The sequence below is a fragment of the Dendropsophus ebraccatus genome, chromosome 4, assembly GCF_027789765.1.
Source record: "Dendropsophus ebraccatus isolate aDenEbr1 chromosome 4, aDenEbr1.pat, whole genome shotgun sequence".
Classification (NCBI taxonomy): Eukaryota; Metazoa; Chordata; class Amphibia; order Anura; family Hylidae; genus Dendropsophus; species Dendropsophus ebraccatus.
The window spans coordinates 151712923-151735522 of NC_091457.1; the positions used below are offsets into that span (position 1 = coordinate 151712923).

Here is a 22600-nt window from a genome sequence, read left to right on the forward strand (position 1 = left end):
AATTCTCTGGTACAAGTTGTCAAAGAAGCTTTCCCAAGCTCCTGAACATATACAAGATGGAATGCATCCTCTCTTCCCCCTCCCTGCTTGGAAACCCAAGCAGGCTCAGTTATAGAGATTGGAGTAAGGAGGGTATTACAACTTGCTGCACTTTAGGGGCTCAGGGAAAGCCTCTATGACTCTTTGTACTATAGAATAAAAGCATTGTTATAGAAACACAGCTGGATGTATAAAAGGTCCATGTTTCTCCTGGCCCAAACACCTATCTAAGGCTATGTTTACACGTCGTCATATTTCAGTAAAGAACTGACGCTGGCTGCCATGGAATTAGCGTCCGTTATATAATGCAGGGGCAGCATTGCATTAAAGTCAATGCAATGCAACGGACGCTGTTAAACCAAGTGTGAACATAGCCTAACAGTGTCAGCATTTTGGAATCTGAATTGCATCTGACAGATTCCCTTTAAATAAGAAGTATAATCTGGTGGAGAGCGGTGGAGTCGAATGTCTAGGTGAATTACATGATGACACATGATGGCAATACCTATTAGTGAGATCTATAGAGCCTGAAGAGGTGAGTTTGGTAAGGCTGGGTTCACACTGTGTTTTTGTAATCACTGACCCAATTTGATCTGTTTTTTTTTTTTTTTTCTTTTTAATAATGCAAGTCAATGGAAAAACTAATCAAAACGGATGCATACAAATACATCTGTTTTTTTCGATCCTTTTTGGGGAAGAAAAAAAAACATACTACAAAAACGCAGTGTTACTTACTAGGGAGTTGTTAAGGGCCAGACTGCAATGCATTCTAGGAAATATAGCAATTTCCTGGTCACATGTTAATACTGGGGCTTACACACAGAAAGTAAAGAGACCAAAGCTGGTTCATTCAAACCTAACCTTAAACAAACTGCAGTTAAAGGGGTATTCTCCCCAAGAGCTAAAAAAAAATGTAATGCTCCCAAACCTAGCTGGCCTTACTCACCAAGTCCCTCTGAGTATTTTGAGACGTCTCCCATCTTTTTAGCTGCTGCCGTTCCTGAGTTACAAGTTTTTCTAAAAGCCGATCTATATCCAAGATAGGAAACTACATTTCCCATCATGCAATGCTTCTGCCTGATGATGGTGAAGTAGCAGAGCTGAGACAATGAAGATGATGATGACAGTGTAGCAGAGCTGAGATGGCGGTGTTGGTGTAGCAAAGCTGAGTTGGGGATGACAGTGTAGCAGAGCTGAGTTGGCGGTGACGGTGTAGCAGAGCTGAGTTGACAGTGACTGTGTAACAGAGCTGAGTTGGTGGTGACGGTGTAGCATAGTTGAGTTGGCGGTGACGGTGTAGCATAGTTGAGTTGGTGGTGACGGTGTAGCAGAGCTTAGTTGGCGGTGACTGTGTAGCAGAGCTGAGTTGGCGGTGACAATGTAGCAGAGCTGAGTTGGCGGTGTCGGTGTAGCAGAGCTGAGTTGGCGGTGACTGTGTAGCAGAGCTGAGTTGGTGGTAATGGTGTACCAGAGCTGAGTTGGGGGGACGGTGTTTCAGAGCTGAGTTGGAGGTGACGGTGTAGCAGAGCTGAGTTGGGGGGACTGTGTAGCAGAGCTGAGTTTTGGAGTTGGGGGGGACGGTGTAGCAGAGCTGAGTTGGGGGGACGGTGTAGCAGAGCTGAGTTGGTGGTGACGGTGTAGCAGAGTTGAGTTGGGGGGACGGTGTAGCAGAGCTGAGTTGGTGGTGACGGTGTAGCAGAGCTGAGTTAGGGGGGATGGTGTAGCAGAGCTGAGATGGCGGTGACGGTGTAGCAGAGCTGAGTTGGGGGGGACGGTGTAGCAGAGCTGAGTTGGGGATGACAGTGTAGCAGAGCTGAGTTGGGGGTGACGGTGTAGCAGAGCTGAGTTGGGGACAGTGTAGCAGAGCTGAGTTGGGGGGAAGATGTAGCAGAGCTGAGATGGCACTGACCGAGTAGCAGAGCTGAGATGGTGAGTGCCGCGGGTGAAGGTGGTGCCCCATGGCTGATCACGAAGGAGGGGTGCCACTTGGTGATCATGCGGTGGCGGGGTTGGGCGGTGATCGCGGGGTCGGGTGCCGTGGGTGATAGGAGGGGCGGAGCTTGTGGCGGGCGATTGGGGGCAGAGCTTGCTGCGGGGGATTGCGAGGGGCGGAGATTGTCGCGGGCGATCGCCGGGGGGCGGAGATTGTAGCAGGGGGGGCGGATTTTTCCGCGGGCGATTGCGGGGGGCGGAGATTGCCACGGGAGGGGGGGGGTGCCATGGGTGAGTGCGGAGGCAATGCCGCGGGTTAGTGAGGGATGCCACGGGTGATGGGGGGCGGTTGGTTGTGGGGGGGCTTTGTGCTGTGGGTGAGTGCTGGACGGTGGACACAGGGGGTGGACACGGGGTGAGCTCTGGGCTGGGGGTGACCTGGTGACCTGGTGGCTGCTGTTAGAGAGGGAGACAGTGACAGCAGCACTGATCACTGTCTCCCTCTGTAACAGCAGCCACCCCATCAGTGTTCTCAGTCACTTCACTGTGCTGGGACTGAGGACACGTGATGCCGTCTCGGAGGGTCGGGGCCAGGAGCAGGGAGCGTGTCGGGTTGGACTGAGGTCTGATGATTCTATGCAATCCGTGGGGGTGAATGCAGCTGGATAACAGCAAAACTGTGCAGAATCCATTTTAACTTTATATCGGAAAGATGGAAACCTACCGGTGGGGAATGTATTAATGCAAAAATTATTTTGGGGGGAATACCCCTTTAAACAGCATGTTTTTATTTTAGTGTTGCTGTTGGAAATAAAAATATCAACATTGGAGCGAACACATGCTGTGATGAGTAAATATACACAAAAGAAGCTGTCAGGGGAGCAAGCATACAAAAAACTAACTGTATGGAACTGCTTAATCCCCTAAAATAGTATAATTTGGTAAATAGTAAATGGTCTATCTGCACTCCTATAGCCAACAATAGTATCCCTTGCTTGGGAAATTGATTTGCATAATATAATTTAGAAACAAACTTTGTTGGGAGTGCTTCTTTAGGATATGTTCACACAATGGAATATGCCTGGAAATTTAAAGTGGAGGCCGCCTGTCCCATTGATTTAAAAGCTGTCAAAGTTCCGCCTGTCCCATTGTCTCAAGCTCAATCCACCATCCGCCCAAAGAATTGACATGTTAATTCTCTGGGCAGAAGACAGATTGAGCTTGAGAATATCAATGAGTCAGTGAGACAGGCAGAACTTTAAGCGGAGTCTACTCTTGGCCTTTAAATATCTGAACATATCCAGTAGTGTAAACATACCTTTAAAAGGAAACCAACAGCAGGTTAAAAGACTGTAACCTGCTATTATTTTTCCATAGTGCATGGGATGCTGAGAATGAAGGTAATTTTCTTGCTTTTATCCTCAGCACTGTCTTAGCTAAATCTTCACTTTAGGCTATGTTCACACTACGTACGCTTCCGGCCGTAGTGCTCTCCGTGAATATGCGGCCGGAAACTTACGTAGTTAGCGTACAATGCAAACTATACGATCCCGGCCGCACAGTTCACACTTCGTACGCCGGGATCGTATACGGCGCCGTAAGAAATGAACCAGACCATTGTTTCCAGCCGGAAGGCTTATAACTTACGCCCGTAGCGTATCCCGCGGCTCCGTACGAAGTGGTGATTTCTTCATTTTTCCGCTCTTCTATGCCGATCCAAAAGGTTCTGTGGGGTGTCCGGGGCTAGGCGAAGATTTCCAAGTAAAAGATCGCTGTCAGATCGCTTCGTAGGGGGCTCAGGAAGCGTAAGTAGACTACGGGCGTACGTTCGCAATGCGTACGCATTGCTTACACATTGCGTACGAATCCGCCCGCACATCAAATATTCGCACGGCCGTTGTTTCAGCCGCACATGTACGGCGCCGTACTAAATGCGTACGGATTCGTACATAGTGTGAACATAGCCTTAATCTGTAGGTAAATTAGGCAGTTCAGAGCACTGGGGACAGGACTACCCTGCTCCCCTGCTCCTTCTCAATACCTCTGGCATTCTGTAGTGATAACTGTCGCCTCTTTTAATTAGAGGAGTAGGACAGTAGTCCCACCACCAGTGCACCAAACCACTTAATTTACATACCGTATTTTCCAGCGTATAAGGTGACTGGGCGTATAAGACGGAAAATGTTAACCCCTGCCTGACCGCAGCCCTGCTTCAGTCAGGCAGGGGTTAACTGCAGCTAAATTAATAAAAGAACAAACAGTTAACTCACCTGGGCCCTTTCCCAGCCTCCGTGCGTCTTCTTCTCCGCTCCCGCTCCCGGCGTAGCCAGTGTGATGCCCGAAGCTCTCCCGAGAGGCCAAGTGTCTAATCGGAGACGCTCAGCTGCTCGGGAGAGCTTCAGAAGAATGACAGAGGCTTCAGGCTTCAGGTCGCCCCATACGGTGGGGATGCGGGCCGCTTTTGAGACCCTCCACCGTATGGGGCGACCATACCGGGCATATAAGACGACCCCCGACTTCTGACAAGATTTTTCGGGTTAAAAAGTCCTCCTATACGCCGGAAAATATGGTATTTAATAAACTGAAGATTTTGTAAAAACAGTGCTGAGGATAAAAGTAAAAAAAAAAAAATTACATCCATTCTCAGCATTTGTTGAAAACACAACAGAGCCTGTTTTTTTCTTTAAAGTGACACTGTTTGTGCATTATGACTTCTCTACACCGGTGTAAAGGGTAAATTTTGCCTTTTCACACCCTATTTTAAAAAGTGAACTTTTATCATCTGCAGATTGTGCTGCCTGGGTGGGGCTTCACCCTGTATGCCCCGCACCTCTGTGGTGTCATCAGGGCATAGCCCCCCCCCGTTGGCCCTTGGTATGGGTCGATTTAGAGGGGGTGGGCCCTAGACCTTTAGGCCAGGCTGTTCCAATGGCCATTGAGGGGATGGGGCCTAGACGGCTGTGACGTCACAGAGGGGTGGGGTCTATGGCGCAGTTGTGGGTGAAGCTAAGTGACTCTGAGGTATGAAAACTGCAAAATTTACCCTTTACACCTGTGTAGAGAAGTCATAATGGAAAAAGTGGTGACAGTGTCACTTTAAGTACTTGTTTTTTTAAACAATGCAAACATGTTTAAAGGTAAAAATATATTTTCTTGCAGAAATTAAATGTAACATTCCTGAACAGCATAATCTTATAAGGAAGCCAAGTAAGCTAAATTACAAAGAAAAAGAGGAAGTTTTAGTTAGCTGTGAGCGAGGCTTTATACAAACTGGATCAAACAAAACTAAGTGTACTGAAACTGGCTGGACCCCACCTTTACCAGTTTGTGAAGGTTAGTATGCCTACTTATTATTATTTACTATAAAGCATGCATATTTTACTTACCACAATACTTTTTATTTCATGTAAACTGGTTATAACGAGTAAGAACTGTATACATGAGAATCTGTGATAGCATTCCAAACCATCTCTTCTAACCTATTAGAACGTTATAGTCCGCATGCTAGGTCGATTGTACAAGACGAGAAGTAGCCTTTGGAGGTGGACACGCACTTTGAATTCACATTCATAAAAATACCATATACCTCTAAAGCCTCCATCTAACTACGGTACAATTCATTATTTGCAATATGTTTAAGGCCCCGTTCCCGCTGAGCAAAACTAACGGAATGCCGTAAGCCTCCCGCTCATAATGGGAGTCTATGGGAGGCGCGCGCTCCTGCTTTGTACTCGCTGAAGAATGAAAGCTGGAGCGAGCGCCTCCCATAGACTCCCATTATAAGCGGGAGGCTAACGACATTCCGCCGCGGAATTCCGCTAGTTTTGCTCAGTGGGAACGGGGCCTTATGGTACGTTCACACATACCGGATCTGCATACATTACCTGCTCGGCGCCGCCACTTGATTTAGGCTCCCCTCACTCCTCTTCAGCCAATCAGTGCTGCCGTGCACTGAGGGGAGCAGTGAGGGAAGCTGGGAACTTCACACAGCCGCTGTGCAGAGCAGGTAATGTATGCTCGGGGCTGCGGGCGTGCGGACGGGGGGCCAGGACGGGCAGGCTTTCAAATTCAAATTAACAATACTGGATCTGGCAACAGAAAACAGAGAACAAATGATTACAGAGCGGGGGAGCTATTCAGAGTGCTATTCAGAGGTCAGATAGGTCAATGGTGACATCAGAGGAGAGAGCCCCGTGATGTAGATTTTATTTAAAGCGTTACTGTCATGTTTTTTTTTTTATTGCAGAAATCAGTAGTATAAGCGATTTTAAGAAACTCTGTAATAGGTTTTATCAGCCAAAAAAGCCTCTTTCTGTACTCAAGAAGCAATCTCCCAGCCTCCCCCCCTGACTTCTTATCTGTGCATTATCAGGCAAACACGTCTTCATTACAGAGAAGCCAGTGAAGACGGGCTCTGCTCTCTCCATTGTAAACCTATGAAGGGGGGAGGGGCCGAGGGAGATGAGGGAGCAGGAAGAGGTGACATGAAGGTCAGATGTTTGTAGACTCTCTGGGCACCTAAACCGCAGGATTCAGGTTTCAGACAGGTCAGTGCTTATCTATGAACTTACTGAGAGAAGATTGCAGGGTGTTGTGCTTTGCAGAAATCCTGCGTGCTCAGTCACTCCTCTCAGCCCCTCCCCTCTCCATAGCCACATAATGGACACAGAAATCCTGCTTCTTCTGATGTGAAGGGAGAGGCTGGGAGATTGCTTTTTTTAGTCCAGAAGTTAACTCCTTCAGTACATAAAACCTATTACAGAGTTTCTTAAAATCGCTTGAACTGTTGATATTTAATGTTTTCAAAAAAATGAATGACGGTTACGCTTTAACTCTTTGTTGTCCTGTTTTGGTGTCTCATTTCCATCTCTCCATAGGAGAACAATGAAGACAAGGGGGAGAGCTTCAAACTGCTTTTTCATGATAAAAATTCATTTTTTGGCTAATAAACCCAATGACAAAGTTTCTTAAAATCGCCTGGACTATTAATTTCTGCAAAAAAATGTTCTAGACAGTGACTTGTTAAGCTATTTTTAGCGCTCTGTACTCCCCGCCTGTCCTCTTAACACCAAACAATCCCACCTGCACTTCAAAGACAAACCTAAGTTGGCATTGACAGCCCGCTCAACCAATCACTGGCCACGGCGCTGTCTCGTCACTGATTGGCTGAGCAGGCTGTCCTTTCCAGTGGTCTAGAAAGGACAATTGTACGTTAAAAATAACCTATAACCTGAAGCAATTGTAAGTTGAGGGATATATATATATATTTTTTTTTTTTTTCATATTTATGGCCTTAAGATCTAAATTAACCACATTCATAATTGATTAAAGCCTTGAACACATTGATCTGTGTGGAAAAACTAAATGTTTTCTGTATTTTTGTAATTGGATTCTGCATAAATGGTAAAGCAGTAAATATGCATTAAATTATTATTTAAACAGTACTTATCTTTTTTTATTTTTATTTTTTTTAATTAGAGAAACCTGGCACTGGCTCATCAGTTGATAATGAAGGTATGCTCTGTATCCCCCTGATAAAAACAGATGTGCCCCTCCTTACGTTTCCTCATGGCTCTATATATACCAAAATGTGTCACAAGATAACTAACAGAGAAAGAAAGCATAATATGTCTCTGACTTAAGTCAAAAGTTTTTTAGTGATAAGGCTGGGTTCACACTATATTTTTGCAATCAGTTTTTTTCATCCATTTTGTGAAAACTGGATGATTTGAGTGCATCCATTTTGATCTGTTTTTCCAGTGACTTACATTGTAAAAAAAAACGGATCCGTTTTTTTTAACGGACACAAAAGTAGGGTCAGCTACATTTTTGTGTACGTAAAAAAAAAACGGATTCGTTTTTATGCTATTTTAAAATAATGGAAATCAATGGAAAAATGGATCAAAACGGATGCACACAATTGCAGCAGTTTTTTTGCAAAAAAAAAAACGGATGAAAAACACGGATTGCAAAAACGTTGTGTGAACCCAGCTTAACAGGTACACTTTAAGGCCAAGTTCATACAACGTAAGTTTTGAATCAATCGCAGCCGTTGTTGCCAAATCGCAACAACAGCCATGATTAATTCAAACCTTATGTGCATTGCAGGCTGAGGGAATCCCAGCCGGAGTGTATACACATAGGGGGGGCATTTATTAAGTCCAGTGTTTTTTACTGCCGGACTTAAAAATGCCCCCGCAGCTGCGGTGCTACGGAGATTTATGTAGAGGCGGACTGCCTCTACATAAATCCCGTGCGCGCCGGTGCCCACCGCCGAAAAACTACGCCAGCTGAGGACTGGAGTAGGTTTTCGGCGTATATTTCCGCCCACTACACGCCCCCTTTCCGCCCCCCTTGTGTACTCGGCGGAAAGTGCCGATTTGCGAATATTTTATTCGCAAATCGTCCATTTGCGAATAAAAAAATACGCAAATCGGCACTTTCCACCGAAAATCATCCGTTCGCCGGATGATACATGTGGCCCATAGTATACACTCTGGCCGGGATCCCTAGAGGCCGCCCGAAAAACTGGCATGCCAGTTTTGTGCAGCGCTATTCATTAAATAACAGCCGTGCAAGCCTGACAAGTCACACAATAAAGTGTGCGGCTCTAGCTGCACGTTCATTGTCGGCTACGGTGAATTGGGATGCGGGCGCAGATGGATGCGCCTGCATCCCAATTCAGCACAAAGGAAGATCATCCGGCCGTGACTGCAGTACCAGCCAGGATGATCTTCACAAACACCCGCTGTTGGGTCACAAAACAGCCGGTGTTTTGCGCCATGTGAACATAGCCTAAGTACATAACTAAAATAAATAAATGAATACTTTTGATATAGCTGCTGCCACCATGCTCTGGGCTGGAAAAAACTTATTGAGACATATGTGATAGATGTACAGCACCTGATATACAAGAGAACCAGAAGACTTTTCTGGAGGTCCGCCCAGCCCACCCTTTCCCAGGGAGGGGGCGGACTGAGCAGCATGGGAGGCGGCGTGCTGGGTGGGCCGAGGGGGTTGCTCCGGCGCGCCCACTATGCATATTGATATATGCATAGTGAGCGGCACGGGAGGGGGCGGAGTTGGTAGGGGGGGTTTGACGTCCCAAATGCTCCTAAGCCCCTCATTACCATCAGGCCAATTAGCGAATAACTAAAGAATGTGGTGGAGAAGAGGAGAATCATTAACAGCCCTGCGGTCATCAGGTAAAGAACTTCTGCGGCATATCAGGAGGTGTAATTGGATTCTGCATAAATGGTAAAGCAATAAATATGCATTAAATTATTATTTAAACAGTACTTATCTTTTTTTTTTTTTTTTTTTTTTTTTTAATTAGAGAAACCTGGCACTGGCTCATCAGTTGATAATGAAGGTATGCTCTGTATCCCCCTGATAAAAACAGATGTGCCCCTCCTTACGTTTCCTCATGGCTCTAAATATACCAAAATGTGTCACAAGATAACTAACAGAGAAAGAGAAAAGATAATACGTCTCAGACTTAAGTCAAAAGTTTTTTAGTGATACGGCTGGGTTCACACTACATTTTTGCAATCAGTTTTTTTCATCCATTTTGTGAAAACCGGATGATTTGTGTGCATCCGTTTTTCCAGTGACTTACATTGTAAAAAAAAAAAAAACGGATCCGTTTTTTTTAACGGACACAAAAGTAGGGTCAGCTACATTTTTGTGTACGTAAAAAAAAAAAACGGATCCGTTTTTATCCTTTTTTTTTAATAATGGAAGTCAATGGAAAAATGGATCAAAACGGATGCACACAATTGCAGCAGTTTTTTTCATCCGTTTTTTCTTTTGCAAAAAAATGGATGAAAAACACGGATTGCAAAAACGTAGTGTGAACCCAGCCTAACAGGTACACTTTAAGGCCAAGTTCACACAACGTAAATTTTGAATCAATCGCAGCCGTTGTTGCCAAATCGCAACAACAGCCATGATTAATTCAAACCTTACGTGCATTGCAGGCTGAGGGAATCCCAGCCGGAGTGTATACACATAGTATACACTCTGGCCGGGATCCCTAGAGGCCGCACGAAAAACTGACATGCCAGTTTTGTGCAGCGCTATTCATTGAATAACAGCCGCGCAAGCCCGACAAGTCACACAATAAAGTGTGCGGCTCTAGCTGCACGTTCCATTGTCGGCTACGGTGAATTGGGATGCGGGCGCAGATGGATGCGCCTGCATCCCAATTCAGCACAAAGGAAGATCATCCGGCCGTGACTGCAGTACCAGCCAGGATGATCTTCACAAACACCCGCTGTTGGGTCACAGAACAGCCGGTGTTTTGCGCCATGTGAACATAGCCTAAGAACATAACTAAAATAAATAAATGAATACTTTTGATATAGCTGCTGCCACCATGCTCTGAGCTGGAAAAAACTTATTGAGACATATGTGATAGATGTACAGCACCTGATATACAAGAGAACCAGAAGACTTTTCTGGAGGTCCGCCCAGCCCACCCTTTCCCAGGGAGGGGGCGGACTGAGCAGCATGGGAGGCGGCGTGCTGGGTGGGCCGAGGGGGTTGCTCCGGGCCGCCCACTATGCATATTGATATATGCATAGTGAGCGGCACGGGAGGGGGCAACACGGGAGGGGGCGGAGTTGGTGGGGCGTTTGACGCCCCAAATGCTCCTAAGCCCCTCATTACGATCAGGCCAATTAGCGAATAACTAAAGAATGTGGTGGAGAAGAGGAGAATCATTAACAGCCCTGCGGTCATCAGGTAAAAAACTTCTGCAGCATATCAGCAGGTGTAATTGGATTCTGCATAAATGGTAAAGCAATAAATATGCATTAAATTATTATTTAAACAGTAATTATCTTTTTATTTTTTTTATTTTTTTTAATTAGAGAAACCTGGCACTGGCTCATCAGTTGATAATGAAGGTATGCTCTGTATCCCCCTGATAAAAACAGATACAGTATATACCAAAATGTGTCACTAGATAACTAACAGAGAAAGAAAACATAATATGTCTCTGACTTAAGTCAAAAGTTTTTTAGTGATAAGGCTGGGTTCACACTACATTCTTGAAATGTAAACTTGTCCTTTTTTGCAAATTCTCGAAATCTCTATGGGAGACATTTAACAGTTGAAAATTTTTCCTTGACAAGTTCTTAACCCCTTGCCGCAAAATGATGTCCCGGGAACATCAAGAAAAGCAGGTAGTACTTGCATAATGACATTTCCGGAACGTCATGTTTTCCCTGCCTCCCCCCTTTGTCCCTAGCGGTGATCGGAAGGTGGCTGCTGCACATTGCCTCTTCCCGCAGCCACTTCCCCGAAAGGAGCTGTACTCCTCTCCGGGCAGTTAATCCCATAGACGTGTGACCGCAGCCTCTATGGGGAATCCTGAGGGAGATCTGCTCCCTGCCCTACCATGTGATCACCTAGTGACAAAAAATGTAAAAAAACAAACAAACACAACATGCAAATGGAAATAAATAATACGATACAAATAAATAAATATACGTATTTGCTATTCCACCATAATAAATTATCCCTTATAAATAAAATACACATATTTCGTATTACCACACTCGTAATGACCTCATCTTTTAACTTTTTACATTAATTATGCCACCTGATTAACGCCATAGAAAAAATAAATAAAAAACAAACCAAGATTTTTTTTTTTTTACAATTTTTGTTAATGTTCCTTAAAAAAAATAACAGAAAGCCATCAAAATGTCACATGTACCCTATAAAGTGTATCAATAAAAACATCAGCTTATGCTGCAAAAAAAAAAGCCATCACATAACTTCATTAGCGAAAAAAATAAAAATATTACCGCTCTTGCAAGACACAAACAGCTTTTATAGTATAAATGCCATAAACTATAACAAAAGCTATATAACATGGATATCACTGTAATCGTACCGACCTGACTAATAAAGATAATGTGTCATATGTAATAAGTAGTAAACGGCGTAGAAAAAAAAAATACTGAAGAACAGCTGCTAAATTGTGCTTTTTATTCATATCACCTCATAAATTAAATTAAATTAAAAATGATCATGTCACATGTCCCTCACAAGGTTACCGATGGAAATGTCAACTTGTCTTCCACAAATATTTTGGCACCGCAAGGCCTCTGTGACTCAATATAATGGCTAAAAAAAAAACATAAGTAAAAAAAGTCCCCACAAGTCACCAGGCCTCTGTCATGTCTGAGGCCTGTGGTTTAATCAGGTTACGCATTGCAGCCACATATGGGGTATTTCATTGGAATAAAAGAAAGGTTTAATTTTTCAATGAATATTTGCTGTGTTACAGAAAAAAAAAATGGATTAAAATGAAATAGCTTCCAGAAAAATTTTATTGTTAAATTCCCCCTCTAACATGCTTAAATTTCTCAAAAAAACATCTAAAGGGTTAATAAACTTATGAAATGTTACTTTGAATACTTTAAGGGGTGCAGTTTTTACATTGGAGGGATTTATGGGGGTAACTATAAGATTCAGGCACCGCAAATCCACTTCAGAACTGAACTGGTCCCTAAAAAATCTGAATTTGAAATTTTCATGAAAATTTGAAAAATCGCTTTCAAAGTGATTTCATAGTAAAAGTAAAGTAAAAGAACAGTCACCAAATAACGTCAACATAAAGTAGATATGTTTTAGATATTGCACTTATAATTAGTTTACGTGACATAAAATTTTTCAAATTTTTGTGCAAATATTGATTTTTTTTGTAAAAAAAAAAAAACTACTAGTTTACCATGAACATAAAAAGGAATATGTCATGAAAAAACTGTCTCAGAATAAGCGTAATAGTTCAAAGCATCAGAGAGTTATTACTACATAAAGAGAGACAGGTCAGATTTAAAAATTAGGCCCTGGGCATTAAAGGAGAAGTCCAGCGAAAATTTTATTAAAGTATTGTATTGTCGTGGGGATGTCATGACCCGACTCCCAGAGCTGTGCGGGCTGTGGCAGGGGGACACTGAGGGACACAGGGCACTGGAGGGACACTGAGCATCCCTCTGCCATCATCCTCTCCAGCAGCCACAGCCCGCACAGCTCTGGGAGTCTGGTCGTGACATCACCATTTTATCCAGGAAGTGACATCACCATATTATTCAGGAAGCGACATCACCATTTTATCCAGGAAGTGACATCACCATGTTATCCAGGAAGTGAAGCCTTGATGCAGTAGTAAGTGCAGGGAAAAAGCACTCTATGTGCATTTCCAATAATAAGTGTATATTGGTGATATATATAACTTTTGGGAGGCAATACAATACTTTAATAAACATTTTTGCCAGACTTCTCCTTTAAGGCCAAAACAGGCTGCAGAGACAAATTAAAGTAACAGTACAGCCGTTTTTAATGGAATGGCCATGTTTACACAGAGCAAGTTCCCTTTTAGTGACCCAGGAGGTACTTTAGGGTTTTGAAAGTCTTTGACAGTTACTTGAGTAAATAAGAAAGACTTTTAGTTGAGGCTAGGGGGACTACCCAAAGGGGGCCTGTCCAGGTACACATTGCACTCTGCTGTGGGGATTCTTACGACCTATGCTAGTGTTGCATGACTTAGGGTGGGTTCATACTGAGGAATTCTGCTGTCTGTCCACACCTACGACCGCGCGCCTTTCTGCCGGCTCCATAGACACCAATGCGGAATCAGCCGGCTCCATAGACATCAATGCGGAATCAGCCAGCCCATAGAATGGTGTCTATGGAGCTGGCGGAAAGGCGTGCGGCCGTGCACTCGGACAGACAGCGGAATTCCACAGACATTATCCACGAGAATTCCTCAGTGTGAACCCACCCTTAAAGAGGAAAAACCCATACTCTTAGCTATTAACCCCTTAAGGACTGAGCTAATTTTCATTTTTGCATCCCCCCCCCCCCCTCCTCGTGTTTAAACAGCCATAGCACTTATATTTTTTCACGTACAGACCCACATGAGTAGGTACACTATTTGCCCTATGGGGGACTTCTATATACACAAAACTGTTCTCTCATAGAGGTCAATGCTATGTATATAATACAGACCAGATCCATGGATCAGCATCATTCCGACACTGAGGCCCAGCTTAATACGAAGACGGGATCTCCCCTTTGTGATTGCACGAAGGGGAGAGGACCATCCACTAGACACCAGGGATGGGGCTGTTCAGGGCATTTAAATGCAGCTGTCATGTTTGAATTTGATCTTCTCAGAAAAGAAGATCATCCATTACTGCAGTAACGGCCGCGATGATCTTCAGTAACGCCGGCCGTTCTGTGATCCGGCCGGGTCACAGAACGGCCGGTGTTTCACGCCATGTGAACATGGCCTTAAAATGAATCTGTATATACCAATATATATAGCAAAAAACGGACGAAAACAAACATGCATTTGTGTGCATCCGTCTTGATTAATTTTTTCCATTGACTTCCATTATAAAAATAAAAAAGGATCAAAATGCACCTTTTTTTTTTACTTACACAAAAATAGGATCAAGTAACATTTTTGTTTATGTTAAAACTGATGCGTTTTGATCCATTTTTTTTTTATAATGGAAGTCAATAGAAAAACGGATGCACACAAAGTCATCTGGATTTTTTTCATCCGTTTTTTGAAAAAAAAAAAAAAAAAACGGATGAAAAAAAATGGATTGCCAAAACGTAGTGTGAACCTGTGAACTAGCTCAGCGCAGTCCTCTGCCGGCTCTGTGTCACATTATGAGATGCATAATGAAAGTCTATGAGCCCAACTCTTTTCATTCTCACTATCAGTTAAGGTCTGAATACTTAGACCTGGATCAATCAAAATTATAAATAAGGGTTGGGCTGGCCGGGGTGGATCAGTGCACCTCCAGTGCACCAAATCACCTAATTTACATATGAAATAAACTGCAAACAACTATGCTGAGGATGAAGGTAAAAAAATATCTTCATCATCAGTGCCCCGTGCACTATAGTGACATAACAGCAGGTTAGATGCTTCTAACCTGTTGTTAAGTTTCCCTTTAAGGAATTAAAGCCTAATTTTTTTTTTTTTTCTGCATGTCTGTAAATTGATAATAAATGTAACACAGTAGAAAAGTATTAAAGTATTATGCAAAGGATAAGTACTTATCTTTCTTTACTTTTTTTCTGTTAGATGAGAAACCTGTTCAGTCGAAGACCACTGCCTCACCAGCAGGTATGTTTAGAATCTCTAGCCAATAATTTATATCGATGTGTCCTTCTTTCCTTTTTCCTAATGGCTCAATATATCTCAGAATAGATTCAATTTCTCTTTAGGTTAGATAGCTAACCTAAAGAGAAAACATGATATTATATTGAACATTTTTGTTTTTTGCATGTGTGTGAATGGATACTAAATGTAACAGAGTAGAAAAGTATTAAAGTATTATCCAAAGAATAAGTACTTACTGTATCTTTCTCAAATTTTTTCTGTTAGATAAGAAACCTATTCAGTCGAAGACCACTGCCTCCCCAGCAGGTATGTTTAAAATCTCTAAAGACTTTATTGAGCGATAATCCTCAACAGTGTGAATAGGTGTTCTCCTAGCCTGCAGTAGTTTACCCCTTTCTTAAGCCCGTATTCCACGGGTCGTTAAGAGGAGCAAACGAGCGATGTCGGAGCTCGTTTGCTCCTCGTTCCCCGCTCGCTGCCGCCGCTATTCAACGCGGCTGCAGCGAGCGGGTGAGTGCGGGAGGGGGCGGCGGTGAGCTGCGGGGGGGCTGCCCGGGGGATCGCTAGATCGTCCGGGCAGCCCATAGGATATAGCAGCATCTGCTGCCGACGCTCCTATTCAACGGAGCGACGGCAGCAGATCGCTGCTATATCAGTCGCTTGTTTTTCAACATGTTGAAAAACAAGCGACTGCAACGATCAGCCGACATGAACGATGTCGGCTGATCGTTGCACTCTATTCCACGGAACGATTATCGTCCGTAGCGGCCGATATCGTCCGAAAACGAACGATAATCGTTCCGTGGAATAGGGCCTTTAGTCTAGTAGGCCATAGCTCTCCTCTCTATACAGCACTTAGAAGTACAGAGTGCGACAATAGAAGTACAATAGAGGGTAAAACTTGAGGGAAGCGTTTTGTAGGCCTGTAATAAGCCTAGGAAGGTTACTAAAAACTTACTGCCATACACATACTGTACAAGATATCACATGAACAATTAACCCTTAGTTTATGGTATTCATGCAATGAGGTAAATTACGCGAAATATAAAACTTTAGTTCATTCTTTCTATTGTAAGGCTATGTTCACACTGCGTACGATTCCGTCCGCAGTTCTTACGCCGCCGTACATGTGCGGCTGAAACTACGGGCGTGGGAAAAGTCAACATGCGGCCGGATGCGTACGAACCGCGAACATACGCCCGTAGTACAGTTCTGCTTCCCTAGCTTGTTTCGAAGCGATCTGAAGCAGGTCATTTACTTGGAAATCTTCGCCCAGCCCAATAAGACTCACAGAACCTTTTGGATCGAAAAATCAAGTTCAATTTGACTGAAATAAGTACTCCGTACAGGACCGCATGGAAATCCTCGGCCGTGAGTTGGAACATTTCCGTCCTCAAACAATGGTCTTGTTCATTTTTCACGGCGCCGTATACGATCCGGTCGTAAGCTCATACGTAGTGTGAACTGTGCGGCCGTATATCGTATACTTTCAAGCGAACGCATCAACCTCAAAACTACGTGCGTATATTCGCGATTCGCACTACGAGCGGAAAGATACGTAGTGTGAACATAGCCTAAAGGGGTTATCCAGCGCTACAAAAACATGGCCACTTTCCCCATACTGTTGTCTTCAGTTTGAGTGGGGTTTTGAAACTCAGTTCCATTGAAATGAGTAAAAGGTTGGCTTTATAAATTCAACTAAAAAAAAATAAATAAATAAATCCTTAAATGAATCTGTATGTACCAATATATAGCAAAAAAAAAAAAAAAAACAGATGCATTTGTTTGCATCCTTCTTGATCTGTTTTTCCATTGACTTCCATTATAAAAAAAAAGGATCAAAATGCATCCGTTTTTTTTTAACATACACAAAAATAAGGTCGAGTACATTGTATATGTTAAAAAAAGAGATGCGCTTTGATCCATTTTTTTTTTTTATAATGGAAGCCAATGGAAAAACGGATGCAAATGAATGCATCTTTTAAGAATGCATTTTTTGCAAAAACAGATGAAAAAAATGGCCTTAGGCCATGTTCACATGGTATGAGACACCGGCTGTTCCATGACCCGGCCTGGTCAAGGAACGGCTGGTGTCAGAGAAGATAATCCGGGCCAATACTGCAGTACCGGCCAGATGGTCTTTACTCCTGATGAATTGGGATAATCCGAGCATGCCCGCATCTCAACTCGCCGCTGCACACAATGGAGCATGCAACCGGAGCCGCACACTCCATTGTGTGCACTGACAGGTTTTCTGCGGCGGCTGTTCAATAAATAGCGGCCGCAGAAAACTAACATTTGTGGCGCTTCTAGGGATCCCGGCCGGAGTGTATACTATATGTATACACTCCGGCTGGGATTCCATAGAAAGCAGCACTATGTAAGTTCTGTAGTAATCATGGCTGTAGTTACAAATCAGCAACAACAGCCGTGATTATTACGTAACTTACATAGCCTTACTCTGTCAGATAGCTGTTAGCTGTTAATCCTAACATTGCTGCCCCCCACTCCCCAATAAATATTCTTCCAGCACTCTCTTAACAGTGGAGTGCTGGAGTTACATCATTGCAGAGCGCTGCCCCAGTACTCACAAAAAGGGTTGGTCTGGCCGAGGTGAATCAAATCGCCTTATTTACATATGAAATAAACTACTAACAATGGTAAACAATTTTTTTGTTGTCTGCATGTCTGTAAATGGATACTAAATGTAACACAGTAGAAAAGTATTAAAGTATTATCCAAAGAATAAGTACTTATCTTTCTTTACTTTTTTCTGTTAGAAAATAAACCAATTCAGTTGAAGACCACTGCCTCACCAGCAGGTATGTTTAGAATATCTAGCCAATATTTGATATGAATGTGTCCTTCTTTACTTTTCCTAATGGATCAATATATATCAGAATATGTCACAAGATGGCTAACCTAAAGAGAAAACATGATATGACGTCATGGCCGTGTTTGCCACTAGGCATCTGAGGGCCAGTGCTTTTGCAGTGACTTGAGTTCATTCCCATCACATTCTGGGTTGCCAGTTGTTTTCTTTGAGATTTTATCACAATGCTCATTTTTAAGCCCCTGTCAAGTTAGTGCTCACTTGCTCCTTTTTTCCTGCTCGCTGCCGGTGATATTACACGTGAGCGGGTAAATGCTGCGGGGATGGGGGGTGCGGAGAACTGCAGGGGGCTCCCCATATGGATGATAATTCTGAATCAGACATATTTGTCACCAGAGATAACTTGTAAACAGCAGTGGCTCAAAAACAGAAATAAGTGAACTTTTTAAAAATTTTATTCGGCTGATACACAGGTTTTTTTTTTTTTTTTTTCCCGAAAAGTTTAGTTTCTATCCCAGTCGGGGAAAACAAACAAACAAAAAAAAACTTAAAAATTAACAGCTACAATAGTTTGTGCACAATTTCATCTGCAGAAGCAGTTCGGTGACCATTTGCTTGCAAAGCTTAAGTTGACTCTGTACCTACAATCTGGCCCTCCCATACCATTTGTACCTTCGGATAGCTGCTTTTAAGATCCAAGTTCTGTCCTGGGGCCTGTTCGGCAGGTGAAGCAGTTTTTGTCGTTAAAAACAACTTTTAAACTTGTAGCCCTGTGTGAAATTGGCGTGGCCTAGAGTACCCATGACCTAGGATTGCGACACCCCTCCGTCCCTCCTCCCTGCCCTCTTCATCAATAGGAATGTCCCTAGAACAATTTCTCCTATTCATCACTTGTCTGAACACTGTACCTTTGCTGGATCGTTAAGGCACCTGTGCAATGTTCGGACAGGTGATTAATTGGAAAAATCCTGCCTCGGGCATTCCTAATGATGAACAGGGTGGGGAGGAGGAATGGAGAGGTGGAGAAGCCTAGGGCACAATTTGACATAGGGCTGCAAGTTTAAAACTTGTTTTTAGGACAATATCTTTCCCCCGCCACATGGAGAGGCTCCACTTTTCCCACGGGAGCATGAAGTACAGCCTGTGCACAGAAAAAAACATTTCTGTCAGGCCTGTGTCCCGATACAGTTAAACATGAGAGAAAAAGGTCACAAGTCACCACGCTGACAGGAAAGCATGGCCTGTGTTACAGATAACGCCGCTGCCTGTCCTGACATGTGATGGACGGCTTATAACACGAATCAGTTGCCTGTAGCGTTATCCTTAACACAGGCCGTGCTTCCCCCGTTCATCTTAACACATATTAGGATCTCCACAATTTGGCATGACAGGTGTATTTTCCTTGGGATTATAACGGCCTCACCACACAGTCATGGGAGTGCAGAGTGAGCCCCTGACCTCTTCGTGCTGAACAACCGACTGCACAATTTGTTGTAGTATGCCATTTTGGCATCTCTCTTGGAAGGTTGATAAAATACCATCATTTTGTTGCGGAAACAAGGGTCTATCAATATCACCAGCTATGGACGGATGGGAGGGTGTGGACGTTGAGGAGCCTGAGGCAAAAGAGGAAGTGTGCCTAGAAAGTCCACAATAGTACCTTGGAGACATGATTACCCTTGTTGGAACTCCATACATCCGTGCTGAAGTGCATGTTAGCAGAGACCGTAATGCCTGTTTACTATTGCTGGCAACTTGCTGGGTCAGTGGCATGCTGTCACCCTGCACGTCCAGTGGCACGACGCCACCCTCATCTCCAATGTACTTTTCTTGGAACTGTATTCTATATTCACATCAAGCTGTGCAATATACCCGCCATATTTTAATAGTTTAGCCAAATTTGTTTTCTTCTCTACCTCAAAATAATTAATTTGTATGCTTTTCCAGCAATTTAGACCATTTCATCAGTAACCAAATAATTTACTATAGAGAAACATTTTCTCACACACCCCCCCCCCCCCCCCAAACAAGGGGAACTATCATCAGGTTAGACGAATCTAATCTACTGATATCCCCCTTTAGTGCCTGGAACACTACCCCCCCCCCATACATGATGTATGTGTCTTACCTGTCCCGTGTTGTTAAACTCCGCTCTTGAGCACTGTTAGGAGCATTGCTGGGTCATCCGGCACGCCCCCTATTGATTATCATAGGAAGGGCCAGATGACGCGGCAGTGCTTGTAACGGTGCTCAGGAGCGGAGTTTACCCCGAATAACAATGCAGGACTGGCGTTCCTCCCCAGTGTCCCCAGCGCTATACAGGACTATCAGCAGGTTAGTCATCTAACCTGTTTATGGTTCCCCTTTAAGCACCTTTAAACTTTTTCTACACTGGTGACTTTGCTTTAAAGTGCCACTGTCGTTTAAATTTACTTTTTTTTTTTTGCAGAAATCAATAGTACAGGCGATTTTAAGAAACTTTGTAATTGGGTTTATTAGGCAAATATGCCATTATCTGCATTCAAAAAGACTTTTCCCAGGTCCCCCTCTCCTCCCCCTCTCTCATCTACTGCTCATTATCAGGGAATCTCGACTCTTTTACATCAGTCGAGCCCTGTCTGTTCTATTGAGAGGGGAGGGGGAGATTAGTCGCCAGCAGAGAGCAGAGAACAAAGGATTACACAGGAGGACCTGTGTGAAAGCCGATATTTAGAGGTCAGAGAGGTCAGTGCTGACTGTCAGAGGAGATAGATGTAAATTAACTCTTTGTTGTCCTGTTTTGTTTCCTCATCTCCCTCCAACCCTCCCCTCTCTATAGAGAACAGTGAAGAACGGGGGAGAGCTTCAAACTACTTTTTCATGATGAAATTTTTCGGCTAATAAACTCAATTACAAAGTTTCTTAAAATCGCCTGTACTATTGATTTCTGCAACAACAAAAAATATTAAAAAACGACAATAACACTTTAAATTTTTATAGAAGTGGTTCCCCATTTCCCCCAAACTACTAAAATGTTAGGCTGACTTATACAAGATATTATACTGTACCTGTACAAGGGAGTACTACTATTTGATATCCTTCCCAAACAGGGCATAACTAGTGTTGGGCTCCATGCCAAAGTTTTGAGTAGGCCAGTATTGCCCACCAATGCAGTCCTCTAAGTCAGACCTAGATCAGACCCCTATATTTACCAGATCCTGGACCATTTTGGTCACTATTGTGCATGGCTCCTGGGACATGACATTGCCCTTTGTATTCCTCTGCTTAATACATCATATCCCCATCTTACAACTCCTGTCAGTACATGACAATTTCCATCAAATACCCCCTTTCAATAGATGGCATAGCTGTGGCTGCAATTAATAAAAAAAAGTTATGACTCTTGGAATATGATGGCTGATTTTTAAAGTGTTTATAATTTTTAAGTAGTTCAACCCAAAACACACATACATTTTCTATTGCCCTTATCATACTGATCAGCATAATAAAACATATGGTATTTATCAAACATGGTAAATGACACCATTAGGTACATTGCTTTTTTTTTTTTTTTTTAACAGAAGCAGATCAGCGCTGGCGTGGTATCGGCTGCCCGGTACCGCGCTCTGCGTAGTTCTTTTGCCGTGTACAAGCCCAGGTCTATGCACACACTGGGAACATAAGCCCTCCCTTCTGTAACTCTGCTCCATTAGAATCAATGGAATATATTGAGTCAGACCAGTGCACGGCCAAAGAACGCCACAGACCATGGGAACTAGGTGGCATTTTAAATCAAGGACCGCACCATTGGGATCCCTGCATCCCATTAATGTAATGCAGTGGAGAAGTATTAAAGTATTATCCAAAGAATAAATACTTATCTTTCTTTACTTTTTTTCTTGTAGAGGGGAACCCAACTGAATCAACGGCCACAGCCTCACCAGCAGTTGATGATACAAAAGGTATGTTTTGAATCTCTATCCCCTAATACAAAATGTCTTTCTTTACCTTTCCCAATGGCTTGGTATATACCAAAATGTGTCACAAGATTATTAGCTTAGTAGTGATATCGCCACAAGGCATCTGAAGCGCTGTGCCTAGGGCAGAGCATTGTTGAGGGTGCAATACTTTAGGCCACGTTCCATCAGTATTCATGTAATTACAAAGGTGTTATTTACACTTATTCCTCTATTCTCGAACACAATCAATTCTGGAAGGCTGTTCAAGGACCAAGCTGAGTTGAGTAAATTCAGAGTAGGAATTCTCACTTTAAACTGGGTACCCCACTCAAGAGCAGAAATCTTCTGATCCGGAGTGGGCCAGTGTCAGTACTACTACTGAGCTGGAGGCATACACTGTATGTCTTCTACTCATTTTGCAAAGCATCCCAATTTAACCCCATTGGAGAAGCAGAACACCTAGTGATGGCAATGTGACTTTCACTAGAGTCTGCAGTACTGATAAAGACTCAGCCAGGACAAGTAACACAGTATAGGCCTCTGGCTTAGCAGCAATACAGATACAGTCTGCTTTTGAACCCTGTTGGGATTTCCAACTCCTGTAAGTACTGCAGCTGAGCTTGAGGCACACATTGTATGCCTCCTAGTCAGTTTGTCAGCCAGGCAGAGGTTAAAGAGGATGTACCATCAGGTACATCCTCT

At 43.4% G+C, this 22600-nt stretch overlaps 1 protein-coding gene across 4 annotated transcripts in view; it reads left to right on the forward strand.

Annotated features, from left to right (window-relative positions):
* Positions 1–22600, forward strand: part of CFH (complement factor H) — a 142836-nt gene that overhangs the window by 83757 nt on the left and 36479 nt on the right. The window contains exons 13-20 of one of the 4 annotated variants that reach the window (XM_069967462.1): positions 5131–5304; positions 7450–7485; positions 9308–9343; positions 10845–10880; positions 15089–15130; positions 15392–15433; positions 17908–17949; positions 21845–21901. In XM_069967462.1, the coding sequence (XP_069823563.1) occupies positions 5131–5304; positions 7450–7485; positions 9308–9343; positions 10845–10880; positions 15089–15130; positions 15392–15433; positions 17908–17949; positions 21845–21901 (465 nt within the window). The remainder of the gene's footprint in view (positions 1–5130; positions 5305–7449; positions 7486–9307; positions 9344–10844; positions 10881–15088; positions 15131–15391; positions 15434–17907; positions 17950–21844; positions 21902–22600) is intronic. The other 3 variants (XM_069967465.1, XM_069967464.1, XM_069967463.1) reach the window with 3 other exon arrangements.